The 20,756-nt window shown below is 37.9% G+C and overlaps 2 protein-coding genes across 2 annotated transcripts; one reads left to right on the top strand and one right to left on the bottom strand.

The window, feature by feature from the left end:
- Positions 1-370: 370 nt before the first annotated feature.
- LOC143883885 (ARM repeat superfamily protein) lies at positions 371-10,307 on the bottom strand. Its single transcript, XM_077387210.1, has 5 exons — positions 10,051-10,307; positions 9,343-9,449; positions 1,862-2,009; positions 1,416-1,610; positions 371-855 (listed from the first exon to the last, which is right to left on the bottom strand). The coding sequence occupies exons 1-5, from the start codon at positions 10,255-10,257 to the stop codon at positions 607-609; spliced, it is 906 nt and encodes a 301-aa protein (XP_077243325.1). The 5' UTR covers positions 10,258-10,307; the 3' UTR covers positions 371-606.
- Positions 10,308-13,914: 3,607 nt separating this feature from the next.
- Positions 13,915-18,494, top strand: LOC143859687 (large ribosomal subunit protein uL30y). Its single transcript, XM_077370357.1, has 7 exons — positions 13,915-14,064; positions 16,711-16,896; positions 17,028-17,125; positions 17,567-17,624; positions 17,741-17,820; positions 17,913-18,015; positions 18,104-18,494. The coding sequence occupies exons 2-7, from the start codon at positions 16,711-16,713 to the stop codon at positions 18,317-18,319; spliced, it is 741 nt and encodes a 246-aa protein (XP_077226472.1). The 5' UTR covers positions 13,915-14,064; the 3' UTR covers positions 18,320-18,494.
- The last annotated feature ends 2,262 nt before the right edge of the window (positions 18,495-20,756 follow it).

The raw sequence follows: 20,756 nt of genomic DNA, 5'->3' as shown, positions 1-20,756 counted from the left end.
CCTATTCCAATTCCGTCTAATTCTGATATTTGGTTCATAAAAATAAGTAGGGCGGAAATGACACCGGGGCAGTTGAATTAGTGGGGGTTTTGGGGAGGAATGCCAAAATATGTTTGCCCTTTGCTGGAGGTGGTATTTTGATTGCACTCGAGTCAGAATGAAATTCTTTTCCTCCATCTTCCTGAATAGAAATTGGAATATGGTACCAATTCCGATTCCTGATTCATGCAATCCAAAGGACCGTTGATCACAATCACATGGGTCTCAATCCAATGGGTCTCAACCCAATGGGTCTAGCTTCAAAGCCAAATAGAGAGTTTAGGCATACAAAAAGAAATCACTAGCTTGGCCCATTGCCATTTGCCCCATCTCAACCCAATCTGGTCAAATTATTAATCAATGGCTTATAAGTTATAATCAACCAAACACTATGGATCCAAAGGCAACAAACTACACTTCCTTGTTCATAAACTTCAGTAAAAGAGAGGATTTTCATCTAAAAAACAGAAGAAATCACAAGTAAAATGATGAGAACAACCAAGGCTAACTCCTTACATGTAAAATAGCATTTTACATGATACATATTTAAAACCACTACAACAACCACTATTGAGGAATTATTTTGATCATTGCCTGTGCTGATATTGGCTGCAAATTGGAAGAGCAGAAGCTCTGCCATGACTCCAAAGAAGATAATCCGGTCATTTTCTGATCATCATCTCCGGCCAATATACTGTAGATAGAGTTGCCGATGCTTCGAGCTGCTTCTCGTGCCTCAGGCAATCTATCATTCAATAAATCTGCAGCAATCCGAAGGAGCGGAACCAACCCAAATTCCTTCATCTCTTCAATGGCCTGAAAAAAAACAAAAAAATTGACTCTCAAATTAACCCATCTTGTTTCTCATCAGTTAAGGGAGAAATTGTGAGGAGGGATCATCATAAGATAAATGAGATTTTATATGGCGTGTGCTTGTAAAAGTACAGAATTTTTCAAAATGTAGCGTTGGGCCCAGTTGATAGGATGATCCAGACCGTTCATGTATGGGGTACAAGTTACAACCTATTTACATTCCGGGCCAGCAAATGAACGGTTTGGATCAATCCTATAGACACCTAGATCGGAGGGTTAGGATCATCCTATAGAGATGCAAACCGTGGCAGGCCGGGGGCGGGCCTCCCACAGACCCGCCGTGTTATCGGCCAAGATATCGATATGTGGCACAAACACACGATATAAAATCTCCAAGACATTTGATCACAGATTAACATTCACAGCAGTGGGTTCCACTTGTTCAATGATCTACACCCTTCATTTTTTAGGGCCCCACTAATGCAAGACATTTACAGTACGTGGGGCCCAGTCTAGAAGATGAATTGGGTTATTGTGTTACATTGATTAGGATTGAGTGTTACCATTTTGGAGACGCAGTGAGAGATGGAAACAGCAGCTTTGGCTCTGACTTTAAGGTTCGAGTGCTTAACGTGAGACTGGAGCTTTTGGAGTAAGGAAACTGGAGGCACGAATTCGGACATTGCTAGAAGAGCCTTCTCGGCTTCCTCACACACAAACTTCTTGTCTTGAGAGGCTTTCAACAGAAGCTGAACAAGCTGCACCATAGCAAGAACATTTTCTTGATATTTACACCATTCATATCAAGGGCATTTGAGTCAAATAAAAAACAAAGTATTCTTTACACTATCGACTAGCGGTATTTCAGTCAAAAGTGCCTGTGATTTACAGTTCAGTTTAGATATAACCATCTAAGGTGATTCAAAGGTGGTACACAAGCAATGAGATACTAAGGTTAAATTACTAAAATACTCTTTGTTCAAAGAAATAATGGGTTGGTGTGGCCTACCAAGTGATTGAAAGCATCCGAGGAAGGAGAGGAGAGAAGTAGATGACCAAAGGTCCGGAACATATCAGTAGAAGCCATAACAGATGTTTTGATCAAGGCACTCCTTGGATTCTTCATAGCTTTCACCAAAACCAACATAACATTGTCCCTAATCACATCCCACCAAAAAATAAGCCCACCAACATCCAAACTTAGTTACATTATACAAGAAAGAGGAATGCTAAACTGAAGGCCGCCCTTGCAAAAACCAGTTACAAGGGCCTGTAGCTCAATGTATCTCAACCTAGAGGTCACAGGTTCAATCCCAGCTTACCTACGGAAAAAAAAGGGTGCTCTAAAAAAGGGTGCTCCATTGGACCATCTCACCAAAGTGCATTTATAATGGAGAAATGATATATTCGCCCCTTTTTCTTACCTGGACAGCCCCTTCTAGTGTTAAAAGCGTAGTCATAGAGGAGGGGTTTTACACTGCAAGGGGCTGTCTCGGCGAACAAAAAGGGGTGAATGGTGTCCTTTTATAATGGCATAGAAAAACTAAAATTTAAGCAATCATAAATGCACTTTGGTAAGTTGGTCCAGTGGGCACCCCCCCCCCCCCCCCTTGTAGCTGGTTTTTTATAAGGGTGCTCTTCAGTATAGCATTCCCCTACAAGAAAACAGCACACAATATGAGCAAATATAATTAGCTACTCCTATTTGCACAACCGTGTTCTGATAATAAGACAAATTTGCCCCGTCTTTTATAATTTAACCAACCGTCAAAGGCTATTACAATTCCCAAAATGCTATATGCAGTCAATTAAAAACGAAAAAGACAATGTGAGTTAGCCTAGTTATCAAAACATGGTAGTGCGAAACTGTAAGTATAATTAACTTTTATTTTATGAGTTATTGAGAAATTTACATTTATAGGGTTTTTCACTATGTATGGTACAGATGAGGTATCTTGTGAAACAACCAATTACTCAAAGCTTAAGCCGTTGGAGTTGGGTGTTATTAATTATTATACTTCAACACTCCCCCTCACATGTGACAAAGTCTTGTTGGATGGAAGAGGGCCATGATATCTAAACATATCTGGCACTTATTCAGTGACAATGATTTGGGCTATTTGGATTAGAGACCAATTGTTAAAAGTTAGAAGTCTTTGGGATGTTATTCCTCCTCAAGACTGCTCTTGGAACCGGAGATAAATTCTGAAACTTAGGGATGTGATTAGTGTTAAGATATGTTTATGTATCATTCTTATGCCTTTACTCTCTAGCAGTCATACCATTAATGAAACGTAGAATAGGCAATGGATGTGGCACTTTCCTATGGTTTGTCAACCGGCACCCAAGGGTCCAATTATCCCTCACATGGGGATATGGGACGTCCCCGTCTAGTTCTCATTAAAAAGTAATTTGCTGAATTTTCCTTACATCCCCCCCCCCTGCACAACTTGCGGGGATACCAGATTGCCTCCAAATCCATAGTTGTAGAAAGAATATCAAGAGAACAAGCATGCGGGAAAAAGTAAACGTCTAATCAGATCAATCAAGAGATAGTAATTTGGCCAAACATCTTTTACCTAAGCTAGGACGGAGCTGGTGAGTAACGATAGAGTTGGTATGGCTCTTAAAAGAGGTTTGGAACCCAAGTTTGCCTTATTATTGGAGAAAGGGGGATAGAATTGATGCTTCACTTGGGCGCTCTATTATTGTCTCCTATTCTTGAGGGTGATCAGTATTAAGCGATGTGGCGATATTAGTAAAAAACAAAGGACTATTCACTTTGTTTGGGTGAGCCTTTCATACTCAAATCCATATGGAGAGAATTATTCAATGCACTAAAATCTAGTAGATGGGGTTCAATATTCATGAAAACCCAAGGTTGAAATGATCCATGTTACGGAATTAAGAAAATCTATCTTACTAGTACTAATAAAGGGTTAAGGGCCCCTCTAACGCCTATAAATAGAAGCTTATTTCAGTCTCTAGTTGGAATGATTTATGTTACGGAATCCAGGCTTGAAATGATCCATGTTACGTAATCAACACAGCCTATCTTACTAGTATTAATAAAGGGTTAAGGGCCTCCAATGCCTATAAATAGAAGCTTCTTTCAATCTCTATTTGACAAAGGGGGGACGGGGCCGAACTTAAAATTCAACAAGAAAGAACTTTGAGTAGCCATGGATACCACTATAATAGGACTTGAGAGAATTGAACAAGAAATACATCTAGTGGAAAACAAGAACCTCCAACGACAGCAAAAGCTGTGTGCGTTCTGCCAACATATGGGAGTTATCGATCAAATTCTCATACGAGATCATATGCTTTTTCTCTATTTAGAAATATCCTCTCTCGAAAACATGAAGAGGGGTTGCTCGAAGAACAGCAGGAGCTCATTGTGCGGGTTGTCGCCCTTAATGATTGGGGAGACTAGAAGAAATTAACATCTGCTTAGGCCTGTCTATGATGAACTATGGCTTTGTTTCTTTTCAACTGGGCTATATCAATCGGATCCTCTTTTTCCGAGTACTAGGCTTGTTTTGGGCGCGGGTGAAAGTTGTGTGTTTGTTGTCCCTTCTAGTCTAGTGCAATCAACAACCATAAAAACCTTTAGATTCAACTCATAGCGAGAGAAGGAAATGATTTATCCTCTCCCTAACCACTTACGACAACAAACTCCTACAAAAAATGAAGAACAATATCTGATTAGCCCTTTATAACACTACCCCGTTTCCGTAATAGATTCCTCTAATAACTCTCCAATCATCAGTGCTTCCAAGGCTCCCTTACTCTTGTTAGCGTCGATTGTTTGGCTTGAGCTTGAGTGAATAACTCTCCAAATGAAAGACACACATGGTGCAAGAATCTTTCTCCAGTGAATACAATGTGTAATGACAATTATTAATGAAATTGCAAACAACAACATAAGGGGTAGATTGAGCATAATCAGAAATAAAATGAGATCTCGGCCGGATCTAAAGAGAGTGGCTTATCTCTGAGGACATCTTTATCTCTACATAATCCCCATTATCTTGGTTGGGAAAGCTTTTGGTTTTGTTTGTCTGTTCACATATGCACGTGATTGGGGGGCGTGTTGCTTCGGATGGTAATTTGTTTATCACACTGGCATGATAGTACTCAACTGCGAAAAACTCTTAAGGCTTGTGCCTGTCATCAAATTCGTGCCGCATGGCTTGATTACTTCGTGCTCTTGTAGAAAATCAAAGAATATTTTTATCAGCTTTCGTTTGAAAGTGAAGGAATCTAAAATAACAGAGGAAAAAGGGTTGTTATCATATGTTTTTATATGTGGAGCCTCTCGAAGCAGCTCAATCTGTCCCCAAGGGGCATGTTGAAATGTTGAAATAATGTGAACATAATATCTAAAAAATTGGATATATATTGAACATGTCATGTTAGAGGAGCTTGTACCAGCATCGACATCTCTAGTTTTGGAACTTGAAACCAGCAAGATGTGGTTTGTAGATAAAATGAGTTAAGCATAGAAAGACAAAATTGTCAATTTCCAAGTCACAAGTGGAGTCATTCAAAGAATTCTAAATATTGGTCTTGAATCTCTAGGCAAACTTGGTTGCCGGGTAACAGAGTCTAAGCCTCTTACCGGAGGTGGTCATATCGAGGAAGCCAATTGAAGAATTGGGCGATGAATGAAAGCAAATTTCATGTCAGGAAGGTGATTTAGACTACTTAATCCACATGCTCTTCTCACTCTTAATCATTGTCGTTCTTGTTTCGTTATCGCCTCGCTTCCCTCTAAGAAGAACAAGCATACGAGCTTCTATCTCCAAGAATTATTGCCATAACAAACATTGCTTTGGTATTGCGCTCCACAAGGAGCTCGTCCATAGTTCATCAACTAGCTAATAAAAAATTCTTTGATTTTCTTTTAGAACACGAAGGCTTATTGAGCTTCTATTTATAAAGTGTATAGTAATCATGCATGTGGCACAAATTTGATGGCGGGCACAATCCTTGTGAGTTTTCCGCAGTTGAGTACTATCATGCTAGTGTGATGGACAAACTCCCCTACCGTATGAAGCAACACGCCCCCCAATCACGCAGTATGTGTGAACAAACAAACAAAACTAAAATCTTTCCCTACCAAGGTAATGAGGATTAATTGGAAAAGGATCTGCAACATGTGTGTCTTCCATTTGGAGAGAAAGTCAACCACTCAAGATCAAGCCAAACAATCGACCCTATCAAGAGGAATGGGGGGCCTTGGGAGCCGTTATGCTGATGGTAGGGGAGTAATTATTGTACGTCTAGCATTAGGAGAATCTAATACAAAAACATGGGTAGTATTATATAAGGCTAATCAAATGTTGTTCTTCATTTTTTTGCATGAGGTTGTTGATGAAAGTAATTAGGGAGAGGGTAAATATTTTCTTCTTTCACTAATAGTTGATCTAAAAGGCTTTTATGATTATTGATTGCATTAGACTAGAAAGACAACAAATACACAACTTCCACCTGCCCCAAAAACAAGCCTAGTACTCAGAAAAAAAGAGGAACCAATTGGCATAGCTCAGTTGAAAAGAAACAAAGCCATAGTTCATCATAGACAAGCAAGTGCTTGATTGATTGCAAAACACGAAAAAAGAAAGAGCTAACCGGATGTTAATTTCTGTTAGTCTCCCCGATCCTTAACGGCGACAGCCGGCACAATGAGCTCTTGATGTTCTTCGAGCAATGTCGTCTTCTTGTTTTCGAGAGAACGTATTTCATTCTGGAGAATAAACATACGATCTCATATAAGAATTGGATTGATAGCTGGCATATGTTTTCAGAACGCACCCAACATTTGCTCTCGTTGGAGCTTCTCATTTTCCACATGATGTATTTCTTGCTCAATGCTCTCAAGTATTACCACTACTTAAAGCTCTTTCCTGCTGACTCTTCTAAGTTCGACCTCCTCCCCCTTTGCCAAATAGAGACTGAAAGAAGCTTCAATTTAGAAGCATTGGAGGCCCTTGACCCTTTATTAATATCATTTCAAACCTGGATTTTCATGAATATTGAACCCCAATCCACTAGATTTTAATATGTTAGTTAGTTACAAATTAATACCGATGTAGTCCTTTCGTTTTGCCTAGTATCGCCACAGGGCTTAATGCTGATCACCTCCTTAAGAATAGGAGGCAATAATAGAGCGCCCAAGCGAATACGTCAATTCTGTCAGAGAGTACTCCCCTTTCTCTAATAATAAGGCAAGCTTGGGTTTCAAACCTCCTTTAAGAGCCACGCCAACCCTATTGTTAACCAGCTTTGTCCTATCGTTAACCTGCTCCGTCCTATCTCTTGATTGATCTGTGTAGACGATTGCTTTTACCTGTATGCTTGTTCTCTTGATATTCTTTCTGCAACTATAGATTTGCAGCCGGTCAAAGGTATCACCGCATGTCAGGAGATATAAGGAATATTCAGCTAATTCCTTTCCAATAATCCCTATGTGAGGGATAATTGTACCCCTGGATGCCAGTTGTAACCTCAATTCGTATAATGAGCAAAGCAATCTTAAAAAAGAAACCATTGAACCAATCAGGCCCTGCTGGAGCCCTTTCGTTAGAAGACTTAATCTCCTCATCAATGACATTGTTGATCATATCTAGAGTTTTTTCAGGCAAATTTGCTTACCACACAATCCATCAAGAGCAGAAAAGCTAGGGAAGGAATGGTTACTCTTCACTACGACTTTCACCTCCTCTCCATACACCTTGTTGCCAATCTCAGGGGCGATGCCAGAAATTTTGCACAAGGGGGGCAAAAATTATAGTAATTTTTTATCTATCTTGAAATTAAGATAGAAAAAATTTCTATCTGAAATTTTGCACAGGGGGGCAAAAATTATAGTAAATTTTGCACAAAAAAGGGAGATAAAAATGGTAAAATTAAAATTTTAAACTTATTTTCTATCTTAGGGATGATTGGAAAGGGGGGCATATTTTTTAAAAAAGGGGGTAAGTATTAAAAAATAAAGGCATATATTTTTTTTTCCAAAAAAATAAGGGGGGCAATTGCCCCCCTTTCCTCTCATGTGGCATCGCCCCTGGTTGCCATCATATTTGGTAATCGAACATAGTTTCTTCTGATTTCTTCTACCATTAAGGCTCTTGAAGAAGGAAGGACTATCCTAATCCCCCAGCTTTTAACCACTGAACTCTTGACTTTTTACTATATAGTACGCCTCTTAAATTTGATTAGCATTAGTAATGTCAAGAATGGGTCCTTCTCAAGATCTCCAAGAACATAGTCATTGGCTTCCAAATCATAGATTTCTCAACCTTCTCATTAATATTAGCAAACATATTCCAAAGGAATTTCTTCAGTTCTGCCTTTAACAGTCATAGTTTCTGGTTAACTATATACATAGATGAACCTCGAATTTGAGTATTTAAAAATTAAGAAACTCTCGGTAAAAACTTTTCCTTTTCAGCCCAGAATTTTAAGAATTTAAATGGTGCTTTTCCTCTTTTTGGTTAAAGGCCCAACTATAAACAACATGAGTGAGCGATCAGAAATTCTAGGGGTCAAGAACTCAACATTGGAACATTTATAACTCAAGTTCCATTTCTAATTTGATCTGAGAAGGAGGTTGGATTCATTATAGAATTTCCATTTTTGGTTGTCCTTAGTTGATGGTTGTGGGCAAGTATCTAGCACCGAGCTTGCAGTTTCAGCTGCTATCTTGAAACTGTACTCCACAACTGTTATGTGAATTGAGTTTCAGTGAGTGGCACAATGATGACTCATAGAAGTGCTAGTTTGTACCTTGCTGCCCTTCAATTCGTACAAGGTAAACAATAAACTTGCGCTTCTTGGGGTGTCTCTGTTAGCAAAAAAGTCCAAACTCAAGCACTAGGCCAGCAGTCAAGGAGAAACTTTAGTACTAGATTATGGACTTTCACTTAATTTGCTGATTTCAGCATTGAATAGTCGGAAGCAAGAAGTAAATCCAGCTTCTAAGGAGATCTCTCTGGTGACAGTTGAAATTTGGGAGTATAATTTCCAACATGTGCACAAGATTAGCTAGAATGGTGTTTTTTTTTTCATGTATAACATGTATGTTAGGAAGTAATGTTTCAGATTGAGCCTGGCATTAAGTTGCAGTAGTAAATTATATTTAATCACTAGGTTAGTTAATTGTTATTCTGTAATAAACTAGAGACTTTCAAAGAAATGGTGATTGAAATTAAATATCAGATGATAGAAATCAGATTCTATTTTTGTGATTGAATTTAAATATAGAAGGAAAGAAATTGAATTCCACTTAAACAGAAAGAACTAAAGAAGTTGAATTCTATTTTTAAAACAACAAAAAAAGCCTTATAATAATACTAACAATCAATCCAATGTATAATCATATACATAAATTAATTAGAGAATTTAAAAGAGATGGTGACTGGAATTAAATATTAAAAAAAAAGAAATTAAATTATATATTTTTAAATAACAAAAATGCCTTACAGGATTGGGAGCAACAAAGAGGAGTGATGAAGAGCCAATCGACGGGCATCATTCAACGCGTGGCATACCTTCGTCCAATCTTTTGAATCTAATTCTTCCAATAAATCCTGATTAATTCAATAATAGAAAAATTAGCTAAAAAACAGAAGATCAGCATAAAAAATGAAAATGAAGAGCAGAATTAAACTTCATGGATTTCATTTCTGTATAGCATATTAAATTCCATGGATTCCTGACAGGGAAATGATATTTCCCACTCCCTTTCCGACATTTCCAATTTTCCACCCCCTTTTGTTTTTCACTTTTTTTTTAACTATAAATGAAGACATGTTTAGGAAAAGGACAAACAAAAATGATAAAAAAAAAAATCTCAAAAAACCAATAAATGCACAAACATGCAAAAATCAACAGAAAACTAAGGTGGGTTTTTCGCTCTTACAAACCCAAAAGGTGATCTGGGTTTTTCCTTTCTAAAAAAATATAAAAACCCTAAAAAATTAACCAAATATACAAAAATCAGCAACAACAAAAATTCAGAGAATAAATATAAAAAAAACCCCAACAGAAGAGCATGTGACTTCTTTCTTTATATAAAATCCCATTTCCCCACAAGATACCCAATTTGCAAAAATCAAGAAGGACTATCAAAATCAAACCCAGAATCTATACACTTAATAATGCAAAAAATAAAAATAAAAATGTACATACTTGGATCTTTCCTTTGGGGTCTGTTAGGGCTTTAAGATCTTCAGAAGCAATGTAATCTATAACTGAATCGGCCACCGTTGTGGGTACCGTATTTTCATCATTTATGCAAGAATCCGGCGGATTTCGGATCGTGCCGGCGATTTTTGCGACCTTTTTTGGCCTTTCCGGCGACAAAGGGAGAGAGTTATCAAGAGACCTAAGAGCCATTTTTCCTTCTTTCTTACAGAGTAGAGAGTAGAGAGATATGAAGCCTCTTAGGCCTGGCTTATTTAAAAGGCGAGGAGAGAATCTCAGGATTAATTCAAAAGTTCAAAAAAAAAGGCAAGAAAAATCTGCTTTTGTAACGGCTAAATTTTTATTGTATTCGATTGTATGAACTTTTGGAATCCGTTCTTCAAAGTTCAAAGTTTAACAAACAAAGGCAAACGTTTCATGAAAGAAAAAACCGCTTTTGTTTCTCCCAGCGGGGCCCATCTCTAATTGTAAATGGGGCTGATGGTTTTGAGAATCCCCACCGTCCATCTCATTTTGCCCTGGTCGAGAACAATCAACGATGATGGAAAATTTCCAAACAATGTACTTTTCAACAAGGGATTTGCTAGCGTCCATCGCATAAGGCATTTCGTGGATGTCTGTTGCACCTGACAGCAGCCAACACGGGATTGAAGACAAAATCTGCTGAAAAGTGAGCCTGTGTGGGCTGTCAGATGCAACAAACCATCCGCGAAATGCTTTCAGCAATTGACGCTAACAATTTTTATTATTATTCTTTTCAGCCGTCCGATTGAAAGGACATCCAAATTAGGAAATTTATATGGTGCAAGCCCGTATATCCAGTATTTTTTTAAAGTACTGTACGGCCCACACCATAGGATGATCCGAACCGAAGACTTGATGGCCCACAATGGAAATAGGTTGTTAATCGCTTCCATAGGATGATCACAACCCTCCGATCTATAGAGGTTTGTGTAATATGCAGTTCCTTTATAGAAGGGAGGGCTAGGATCATCCTATGGAATTGATTTTTTGGGCACAACCTATTTACTTTCTGACCCATCAAATGGACGGTTTGGATCATCTAAGTGGGCCGTACAATACCTTTTTTTAAAAATACCGGGCCATAGTGCCTTAATAATATAAAAATATAAAAACTCCAAAATTATATGCAGGATTGTCCACTTTTGTCCTAAAAAAATGGACGGCCTGTATACTTGGGAACCATCTAACCGTACATGCAATCTGGACCATTGTTTGAAGATCTAGACCGTTCATCTCGTGGGACCCTTTGTATCTTCCACTTGTTTTTTTGTTCTTGTCAGATGAATGAAAACAGGAGAATTTATATGATGAGTGGCCGTGAAAACACGTGAAGTCTAAAAAAGTAGGTACAGCCCACTCCATATGATGATCTAAACCGTTCATCTGTTCTGGCACAACGTAAATAGGTTGTGCCCCAAAAATATTTCCATCGGATGATCCTAACCCTCCGATTTGTAGAAGATTCCATAAATGATTTTTGGGGCGCTTCATATTCAGATCAGAGGGGTAGGATCATCCTATGTAAATGATTTTTGGGGCACAACCTATTTACGTTGTGCCCAAACAGATGAACGGTTTGGATCATCATATGGAGTGGGCCGTACCTACTTTTTTAGACTTCACGTGTTTTCACGGCCACCCATCATATAAATTCTCTGAAAACAGATATAAATTAATGCACACGTGGCATATGAGATCAGTCATCGGGACCATTGATCTAATGAGACATCACTGGCGGAGTCAATGGGCCCAAGTCTAATGCCCAACAAAGATCGCATTCATAAGATTAAAACATGCTAAAATCAACGGCTTAAAGACATAAAAAATGACATGCTTTATCTAAGGTCTAGAGTTACCTGATGAGTAGGGGTGAGCATTATTCGGTTAAAACCGAATAACCGAACCGACGGTTCGGTTTCGGTTTGGTTTTTTTAATTTTCTCTTAGGTTTCAATTTTATTTTATTTTTGATACAAACCGAGGTTTTGATTTTTTTTCCGTCTTTTTCTCCCACAGTTCGGTTAGGTTTCAGTTCGGTTTCGGATAATTTCTCTTCGGTTTCGGTTACCGAAATTTGGTAACCGAAATTATTTCGGTCTATTCAGTTCGGTTAAACCGAATAACCACCCCTAGTGATGAGAGTTGGACTAGGGGCAATAAGCTAGAGTTATAATAGCTAACAATATTCATGGACACGACAAGAAAACACGGGTGGGATATAACCCCTTGAACTTGAACGAGCTTATGTCCCTTTGTTTTCTTGTCCCCACCAATAATCATAACTTAGTAATTTCATATTTTGATTAGCCATTTTGTTGAGCTGTGATTGAACTACGGTGCTCCAAAATGTACTTCAAGTCTTCGATCGTTCATGATTTTGAATATATTATGACCCATAAGATACAATGAGGAAAGACTTGAGGGCTAAGAACATAATAGAGAACATGACCTTGTATAGGATAGAATGAAAGAAAATAATCCATGTAGATGAACCCAACTAGTGTGAGGATCAAACTTAGTCAATTTGAGCCGGGTAGATTCTTTCACCTTCTTCGTGAAATTTTTTTAAAGGATTCATTAGCCGACTCCAACTGGTCTGGGACAAAGGCTTAGTTGAGTTGAATTGAGTATGACCGATAAGATACGGTGGCCATTTTTGTAACATGATGATGAGCGAGAACTACACACAGGTTGATAAGATCAAATTTTAATTCAAACCTTGCAATGCTTGGCTTAGGAAAGCAATGGGTACACCCTTCTGCATCAGCAGGCATCTAAATGTGAGGGCAAACCTAAATAGGTTGTGCCCAAAAAATTATTTCTATAGAATGATCCTAGCCCGACTATCAATAGAGGAACTGCATATTATGAGAATCTCTATAGATCGGAGGGTTAGGATCATCCTATGGAAATGATTTTTGGGGCACAACGCATTCACGTTATGGCCCATAAAATGGACAGTTTGGATCATCCTATGGTGTAAGTGGTACAATATTTTTTGAAAAATACTGGACAATACTGGCTTACACAGTTACACCACATAAAAATTCATTTACATAATAGCTATCCTTTAATTGTAGCAATGGCTTAAATACATCTTGAATTAAATATATTTTTCATCATGCTTGATCAACGGTCTAGAATCATCCATTGAGGGTGGGACAAAGGGAAATATAGTGGGTCCATCGATACATTGATTCTTCTAAAAGTTTTTCTCCTCGGGAAAACCAGGGTGAACATCATAGAGAGAAACCTCCATGGATCGGAGGGTTTGGATCATCCTATGGAGAAGATTTTCTAGCCACGCCCTATAGAGCCCAACAAATGAATGGTTTGGATCACACAAATAATGTGGGCCCCCATGTGTTTTTGAGCTGAACGTCATGGCAGCCATTCACCATATAGTTTGTCCATCATAAATTTCTCTTAAATTATTGTTTTAATATGGTGTGTGGCCTTATAGTCTAGTATTTTAAAAAATGTACTACTCGGCCCACTCTGTAAGATGATCCAAACCGTTCATTTGCCAGGCCACAACATTATGGCCCAAAATCATCTTGATAGGATAATCCTAACCCTCCAATATATGGAGGGACTACACATTGTGGAAACCTCCATAGATAGATCGGAGGGTTAGGATCATCATGTGGAATTGACTTTTGGGCATAACCTACTTAAGTTGTGACCCAAGAAATGAACGGTTTGGATCATCCCATGGTGTGGGCCGTACCGTACTTTTTTAAAAAGTAAGTTTTATACCCCCACACACCATATAAAGTCTCTAAAGTCTAAACCACCCCCCATTTCGAAAAAAGAAAAAACAAGGCAAACATTGTCATTATGGCTCACATTAGCATTTCCTGCGCACTTTAAGCACTCGTTTGCCCTAAAAGAGACCTCTTTATATTCCAGTGTTTCATAGCTTTGTATCTCCTCTCTGCCGTTTTCACCTTCCTCCTCAAAGTGCATCTGAAAGGTAACCCTAAACATTTGATCATTTTTTTCTTTTGTAGGGTTATTTTCTTTAGGTTGAAATAGAGATAAGAGATTTTTTAATGTATATTGTTGGTTGAGAAATGATTCTTCTCTCCTGATTTTTCTGTATGTTTTTGATTTTTTCTTGTATTCTTTGACATGGGTTTTTGAATGGTTGATTTGTTTTCTGGGTTTCTTAGGGTTTTATGTTATCTGAGAGAAGTGGGGATTGTTTATTGATGCTTATTTTGATGTTATCAGTCTGGGTACTTGTTTGTTAATATGTTTGGTTTTTATGGTTTTAGTTTGGTGGGTTTGTTTGATTAATCTGGGAGATAAATGGGTTTTGTAGGGGGTTTCTGGATTTGAGTTTTTGTCTGTTTAGTTAATCAATGAAATGGGTTTTTATGTGATTTGTGTTTTGTAGGTTGGTTGATTAATGTAAGGTTGTGGATGGGTTAGTTTGAGTTTTTTTGGTCTAATTTGAGTGAAATTGGTTTTAGATGGTGGCTGGTTTGTTGCTTGACCAGCAGAGAAATGAGTATGTGTTTGTTTGTCTGGTAAATCGAAGCAATGGGTATTGATGTGATATTTTTTGTGGGTTTGGTTGATTTTTGTAGTTTTTTTTTGAAGGGTAGTTGATTCATGTTGGGTTCAAGGTGGATTTCCGTTGTTATTCGTTTGATATTCGTAAATAAGTGTAAATTTGGTTTCGGATGGAGTGGATCCTGTACCTTAATCAGATGGTGCTTTGTGTCTGAACCTTGATTTATTTAGGTTCTTTGTGGGTTCAGTTGATTCATGTAGGTTTTTTTTTGGGAATGTAGTTTATTCGTGCTGGGTTCCAGGTGGGTTCTCCTTCTTATTCGTTTAGTATGAGAAAAAAAAAATGTAAAATTGGTTTTGGATGGAGTGGATCATGTAGCTCAGTTAGAAGTTGTTTTGTGTCTGATCCTTGAGTATGCTTTTATCTCAACTTACCATAACAAAAGAAGTTGAATCTAGATGGTGGTTTTGGAAGAGAGATATGTTCCGTATTTTCCGATTTTGAATTCTTGTTTTTTAAATATTAGAAAGGGGTTTTCATGTTATTTTTGGTTTACGAGTTCGGGTGGCTAGTGCAGGATTGCAGGTGAGTTGAACTGTTGAAGTTACTGATTTTGAGTTCCTATTCACTTACTGGTTCAGCAAACTAAATTTTTAATAATTGTTGTTTGCTCCTATTTAGTCGATGGATCTGACATGCATTTGGGTGTCTTGGGATTCTGAATTCTATTTAATTTAATAAAAGTAGGAAAACGACTTTTATACATTTTAGGTTTGTTATGTAGAATGGGATATTCTTGTCGAGGTAGTTAGTTTTGATAAACTTCATATTGATTAATAAACGAGAAAAATGGTTTTTCTGATGCATTTTGGTTTCGTGTGTTTTGATGATTAGGGTTACAGTTGAAATTATATGATGAAGGGTCGTATTAACATGTGCCCACCATCCCATCCTTGATATTTGATCCAACAGGAGCCCACTTTTTGAGGAGCTGCGGTTGGATCAAATATCAAGGGTGCTACTTCTGTCGCACAACCTTTATGTGTTTATAAGGCCTTTCATCATATAATTTCTCAGGGTCACGGATGGTTTTGTAGGTATTTTATTTCAAGTTCTATACTCGTAATGGGTCATTAAAATGGGTCTTTATGGCACTTACTATTCTATATATTTTTTTGAATGGTAAGAGATCTCATTAAAGTGGACTGTTGAGCGCTGACGCTACTTACTTATAGGCTGTCCAAGCGCTGATGCTGCTTACTATTCTACATTTAATCAATCAATCATCCAGACTTCTAATTTTTTTTCATATTTCATCTGTCCCAAAACGGGGTTTTGGATTGTTAGTTTAGCATTCGTGTAATTCTATCTAAATCAATGAGAAAGTTTTTTTCCCCTCCTGCTGTTTCTGGTTTTCGCTTTGATCAATTTAAAAAAAAAAAGAGAGTTGGGTCAGTGATTTGTTGCTTGAAATCATTGGAATGGGTAGTTGATGGGTCTCATTCTTTCTGTGCTGTCGGTTGGGCAGATTACTCAGGCACGCAATTTTGTGGTTTGGGGTTACTTGCTAACCACTTCTCTTTTGTTTTGCAAATCACAAAATTGCAAAATGGATTCTTTAATTATTTCCTCCTGCTGTTTCTGGTTGTGGATTTGGTTGATTAAATAAGAGAGAGTTGAGTTAGGAATTTGTTTATTGAAATCATTGGAATGGGTTGTTGATGGGTTTCATACTTTCCATGTTGTTTGGGCGGATTACTCAGGCACATAATTGTCTGTTTTGGGGTTACTTGGTAACCACTTCTCATTTGTTGGACAAAACACTAAAATGCCACATGGATTCTCTAATGACGTCCTTTTTGTGGTGTGGTTAATTAGTAATTACTTTGTCAGAAAAATGTCTTCTCAGGGTTATTGAGAATGAGTTCTTACAAATTTAAGAAACCAGTCTAATGGGTTCTTTGTTTTTTTTTGTTTTATGAAGTTGGTAACTTTATCTAAAAGGGTAATGTTTTTTAAAGCAATAAACTTTTAATCCTTATTAAATTAAAAAATTGTTGAGATAGGTTTCTAATGTTTTGTGGATTGATTGGTGCATAGATGGGTGAAGAAGATACCAAAGGGGGAGCTATTATTCCAGAGTCAGTCTTGAAGAAGAGGAAGAGGAGTGAAGAATGGGCGTTGGCAAAAAAGCAAACATTGGAAGTTCAGAAAAAGAAGAATGCTGAAAACCGAAAGCTCATCTTTAAGAGGGCTGAGCAATATGCAAAAGAATATACGGAACAAGTAAGGAACTGGATTTTAGTTTCCCCTTTCTTTCCTATTTTTTTTTGTTCATAATAGATTCTTGACAGTGGGTAGTTTCTCTTTCTTTTTTGTTCCTCTGCTAGATTTATATTTGAATGTATATTGTACAGGAGAAAGAGCTAATTAGGTTAAAGAGAGAGGCCAGGATGAAAGGTGGTTTTTATGTCAGCCCAGAGCCAAAATTGGTGTTCATTATCCGTATCCGTGGGTGAGTGTCACATTTTGACAGTTTCATGGTTTTGATGAATTGCCATTTGTAGTTATATTTTTTTCAGGTCCCATAAACTTAAATATCCTGTTTGGATACATGGATTTTATAATTCATGATTGCAAATCCTGGATTTTACAACCTAAGAACTGGATTTATAGCACTCTTGAAAATGTACAATCTAAGTTTTAGCTTATAAAATCTAGGTTTTAGCTTATAAAACTTGGATTATAAAATCCTTGTATCCAAACAGCCAGAAAATGTGTCAAAGTTCATCCTGATTTGACAAGTTGAATTGGGTTGTGATTATTTCCCTCATTCCTCCCCGTTAATTTTCTTTCTGGCACCATTTTTTCATTTGTTTGCTTCAAATTAATTCAACATGGGTTGTTATCTTTATTTCTTATAATTAGCTTTGCTTTTTTTTTTGTTCCTAAATAGTATCAATGCCATGCATCCAAAGACAAGAAAGATTTTGCAGCTCCTACGTTTGAGACAGGTTAAGATCCATTGAGCTTTTGCTTCATTATGTGTATTTGTCGCAATATATACTCTCAGCAGGTATTCAATGGTGTCTGCATAACGTGTATTTGTCTCAATACATTCTTGCTACAGATCTTCAATGGTGTGTTTCTCAAAGTGAACAAAGCAACAATGAACATGCTGCACAGGGTTGAGCCTTACGTGACATACGGGTGAGGATCTTATTTCTTGTATCATTTATGGTGAAGGGGACCCCTTCTCATCTGTATTATTATCCTTTAATCATGACCTACTTTTTTCGCAGATACCCTAATTTGAAGAGTGTGAGGGAATTGATTTACAAAAGAGGCTATGGAAAGTTGAACAAGCAGCGGATTGCTCTGACTGATAATTCTGTTGTTGAACAAGTGAGACACTAACAGTTAATCTGCTTCTTATTCTTTACATTTTCCACTGATTTAAATACCTGACCTATTTTTTTCCAAAAACTTTCAGGCCTTGGGTAAGTATGGCATAATTTGCGTTGAAGACCTCATGCACGAGATCATGACTGTTGGGCCTCATTTCAAGGAGGCAAACAATTTCTTGTGGCCATTTAAGCTTAGTGCTCCGTCGGGTGGCTTGAAAAAGAAGAGGAACCATTATGTTGAAGGTGGAGATGCTGGAAATCGCGAAGATAAGATCAATGAGATGATTAGGAGGATGAACTAGTTCTCCTCCAGAGTTATCTGTGCTGTCTTTCAGTTGAAACATTTTTGATTTCTCATTACCTGTTTGTTTATGTGGCTAGCTGGATTTCCTTTATCTTTTTGGAAGCGGCAAATAACTCTAGTAGACGCATTTCATTTTAAGTTTGAGTATGGGTTAGTGATTTTGAGACTTCAAATGAGCATCTTTGCTATTGCTTTGTTTCATAGTTGTTTTTCTTCTCCAGGTATCTGGTTATGCCCGCTAGTACACCAAAGAGTGTAATGGCATCATTCTGTTTTGCCGCTTTATGTTCTCCTGGAAGTTTGTTTGCAAAGGGAGAACAGGAATAGGGTATTAGGGCATTAACTCTGCCCATAAGATATTTGGGAGCCAAATTAAATTATGGGCCCAAACCATGATTTGATGGTTTCTTATTTATATGTTGCTCTCTTCAGTGCTCCCCAATTTTCCCTGTCCAGAATCATGTGGAGAGGCTGTGCTGCATATTGAAACAGCTGCTGCTAAAGATCCCCTTTTGGTTGCCGCCATGCAAGATTTATACTGATGCACTTCATAAACGTTGTTGGTAGTCGTTGGGTATATCAAATTCAATCTCCTTCTAATGGTGATATCGAGCATTAGTTTTCCCTGCTAGTTGCCAAAGGCTAAAATCAACGATGTGGTGTTGATTTCAATGAGACGTTTAGTCCAGTGGTTAAGCCTACATTCGTGCTGTTCTATTAGTGGCTCTCTCTCGTAAATGGGAGATTCGACAACTCGATGTCAATAAGGCCTTCTTGCTGCAGGGTACTCTACCCGGAGAAGTTTATATGTCGCAAGGATATGAAGACCCTGCTCATCCTGACTGTCTGCAAGCGAAGCTCTCGAAAGTGGTAGTTGGAATCAAGCAAGCTCCTCGGGCATAGACTCTTGGGTGGAACAGGCAGTGCCAAAGAACGAGTTCTCCCTAATTTTTCAACATTTTTGTTGTTCCCTGCAATAAAAAAAACGGAGAAGGGCGATGAAGGTTAAAGAATGCAACAGGGGATTTGCTGGTTTTGTAAAAAGCCATTTCGCCACCCACTGTTTCATTAAAACAGCTACCTATCAGCATATTTTGTCGAGGAGTAGAATGGCTTTTGTGAAATTGCTCAGCAAATACCATGCAACAGTAAGGGCTGTTTGGTTAAGCCGATTTTAGAATCTTGATTTCCCTGAAATTGTAGATGGGAGATGAGAGAAGGAGATCAGGCCGTCGTTTTCTGATATCTCCCCTTCTTTCTGTCAGCAAGAGTAGGAGATCATCCCATGTTTCTAGGTTTTAGAGATCTCAAAATTGGGTGGAGATTTCTAAAACCTGAAATTCTTACTTAAAATCCAAGATTCTAAAGAGAAGCGAAACAGACTCTCTCCTTCTTTCGCTTCCCATCCAAGATTTTGAGGAAATCCAAGATTCTAAAATCCACGTATCCAAATGGCCCTGCAGTGTCCTAAAATTTATGTGGATCACCAAATTTCTTTCCAAGCACAATCAATACAATTCTGCCCCAGGCTGTGAAGTCATTTCTAGTCCAGCTGGAGACGAATTTGATCACTCTTTTGTCATTCAATACCCACCTCACATAGTTGTCAGCCACCCGATTTGTTCACGATGCACAACCTAACTGATCTTTGGTCAAGTTGAGGAACCCATCTGATTTTGAATCGGAAAAGCCTGGTCCATGGATGCTGTTGGGTTCTGTGGTGTTTGATAAATGCCGAATTTCCAGTACTTCAAACAACGATCTATGATCCATGCTGCATTTCAGTACTTCAATTCCGAGTTTCAGATAATTCAAGTACCGAAGTTGAGAGATTGCAGATACCTACTACCATGATTGATGTTCAAATGGCAATCCAGAGCATTGAAGGAGACCCTTGTAACAAAGAAAGATGACAAAATTTGTAGACTAATTGTAAAAGGAGTTGTTATATGATGCTATGTGCATATTTCCATGGACAGAAAGGTTAGAGAGGCCAAAAGTACTAGTGGAGGGTATTTTGTTCAATAACCCAAACCATTTTTATCTGTCAGCCTTGTTTGGATTGCTAGAATTTTGTGGAAAAGTTTGGAAAGGAAAACAAAATTTGTAAAATTGCCTACCTTTAATTTTTGTTCAGAGGGATATGATATGATTCATAATCATATTATTTCCCTCTAGATCATGGAAAGAAAATATTTTCCAGAGAAAAAATATTCCATCAGAAATGTTTTTCTTGCAATCCAAACAGCATAGGCTTTGCTATGAATGAGCCATGCACCAGAGTTTACCCTCATTTGATAATTCTGGCCCTCTAAATTGTGGCCTTCAAAGAGACAAGGAGAAAATGAACACTGTCCAGATTCCTCCAAAAATTGAAGGCTTCGAATGAGAGTTGATTTTGGTGTATGACCCACTCATTTCAAGATCCAACGGAT

This window comes from Tasmannia lanceolata, unplaced genomic scaffold, assembly GCF_043159265.1.
Source record: "Tasmannia lanceolata isolate RefF3 unplaced genomic scaffold, GAP_Taslan_0.1 ptg000002l, whole genome shotgun sequence".
Taxonomy (NCBI): domain Eukaryota; kingdom Viridiplantae; phylum Streptophyta; class Magnoliopsida; order Canellales; family Winteraceae; genus Tasmannia; species Tasmannia lanceolata.
Note: the sequence above shows the minus strand (reverse complement) of the source record. Positions and strands in the feature narration are given on the sequence as shown.

What these genes read in the sequence shown, in the direction of transcription:
- LOC143883885 (XM_077387210.1), bottom strand. Translation starts at nt 10,257, where the DNA reads ATGGCTCTTAGGTCTCTTGATAACTCTCTCCCTTTGTCGCCGGAAAGG. An exon ending in ACCCCAAAGGAAAGATCCAA is followed by an intron (nt 9,450 to 10,050) that starts GTATGTACATTT and finishes TGAATTAATCAG; the next exon opens with GATTTATTGGAAGAATTAGA. An exon ending in TCTTTGTTGCTCCCAATCCT is followed by an intron (nt 2,010 to 9,342) that starts GTAAGGCATTTT and finishes GGATGTGATTAG; the next exon opens with GGACAATGTTATGTTGGTTT.
- LOC143859687 (XM_077370357.1), top strand. Translation starts at nt 16,711, where the DNA reads ATGGGTGAAGAAGATACCAAAGGGGGAGCTATTATTCCAGAGTCAGTC. An exon ending in CAAAAGAATATACGGAACAA is followed by an intron (nt 16,897 to 17,027) that starts GTAAGGAACTGG and finishes TATATTGTACAG; the next exon opens with GAGAAAGAGCTAATTAGGTT. An exon ending in GAGCCTTACGTGACATACGG is followed by an intron (nt 17,821 to 17,912) that starts GTGAGGATCTTA and finishes CTTTTTTCGCAG; the next exon opens with ATACCCTAATTTGAAGAGTG.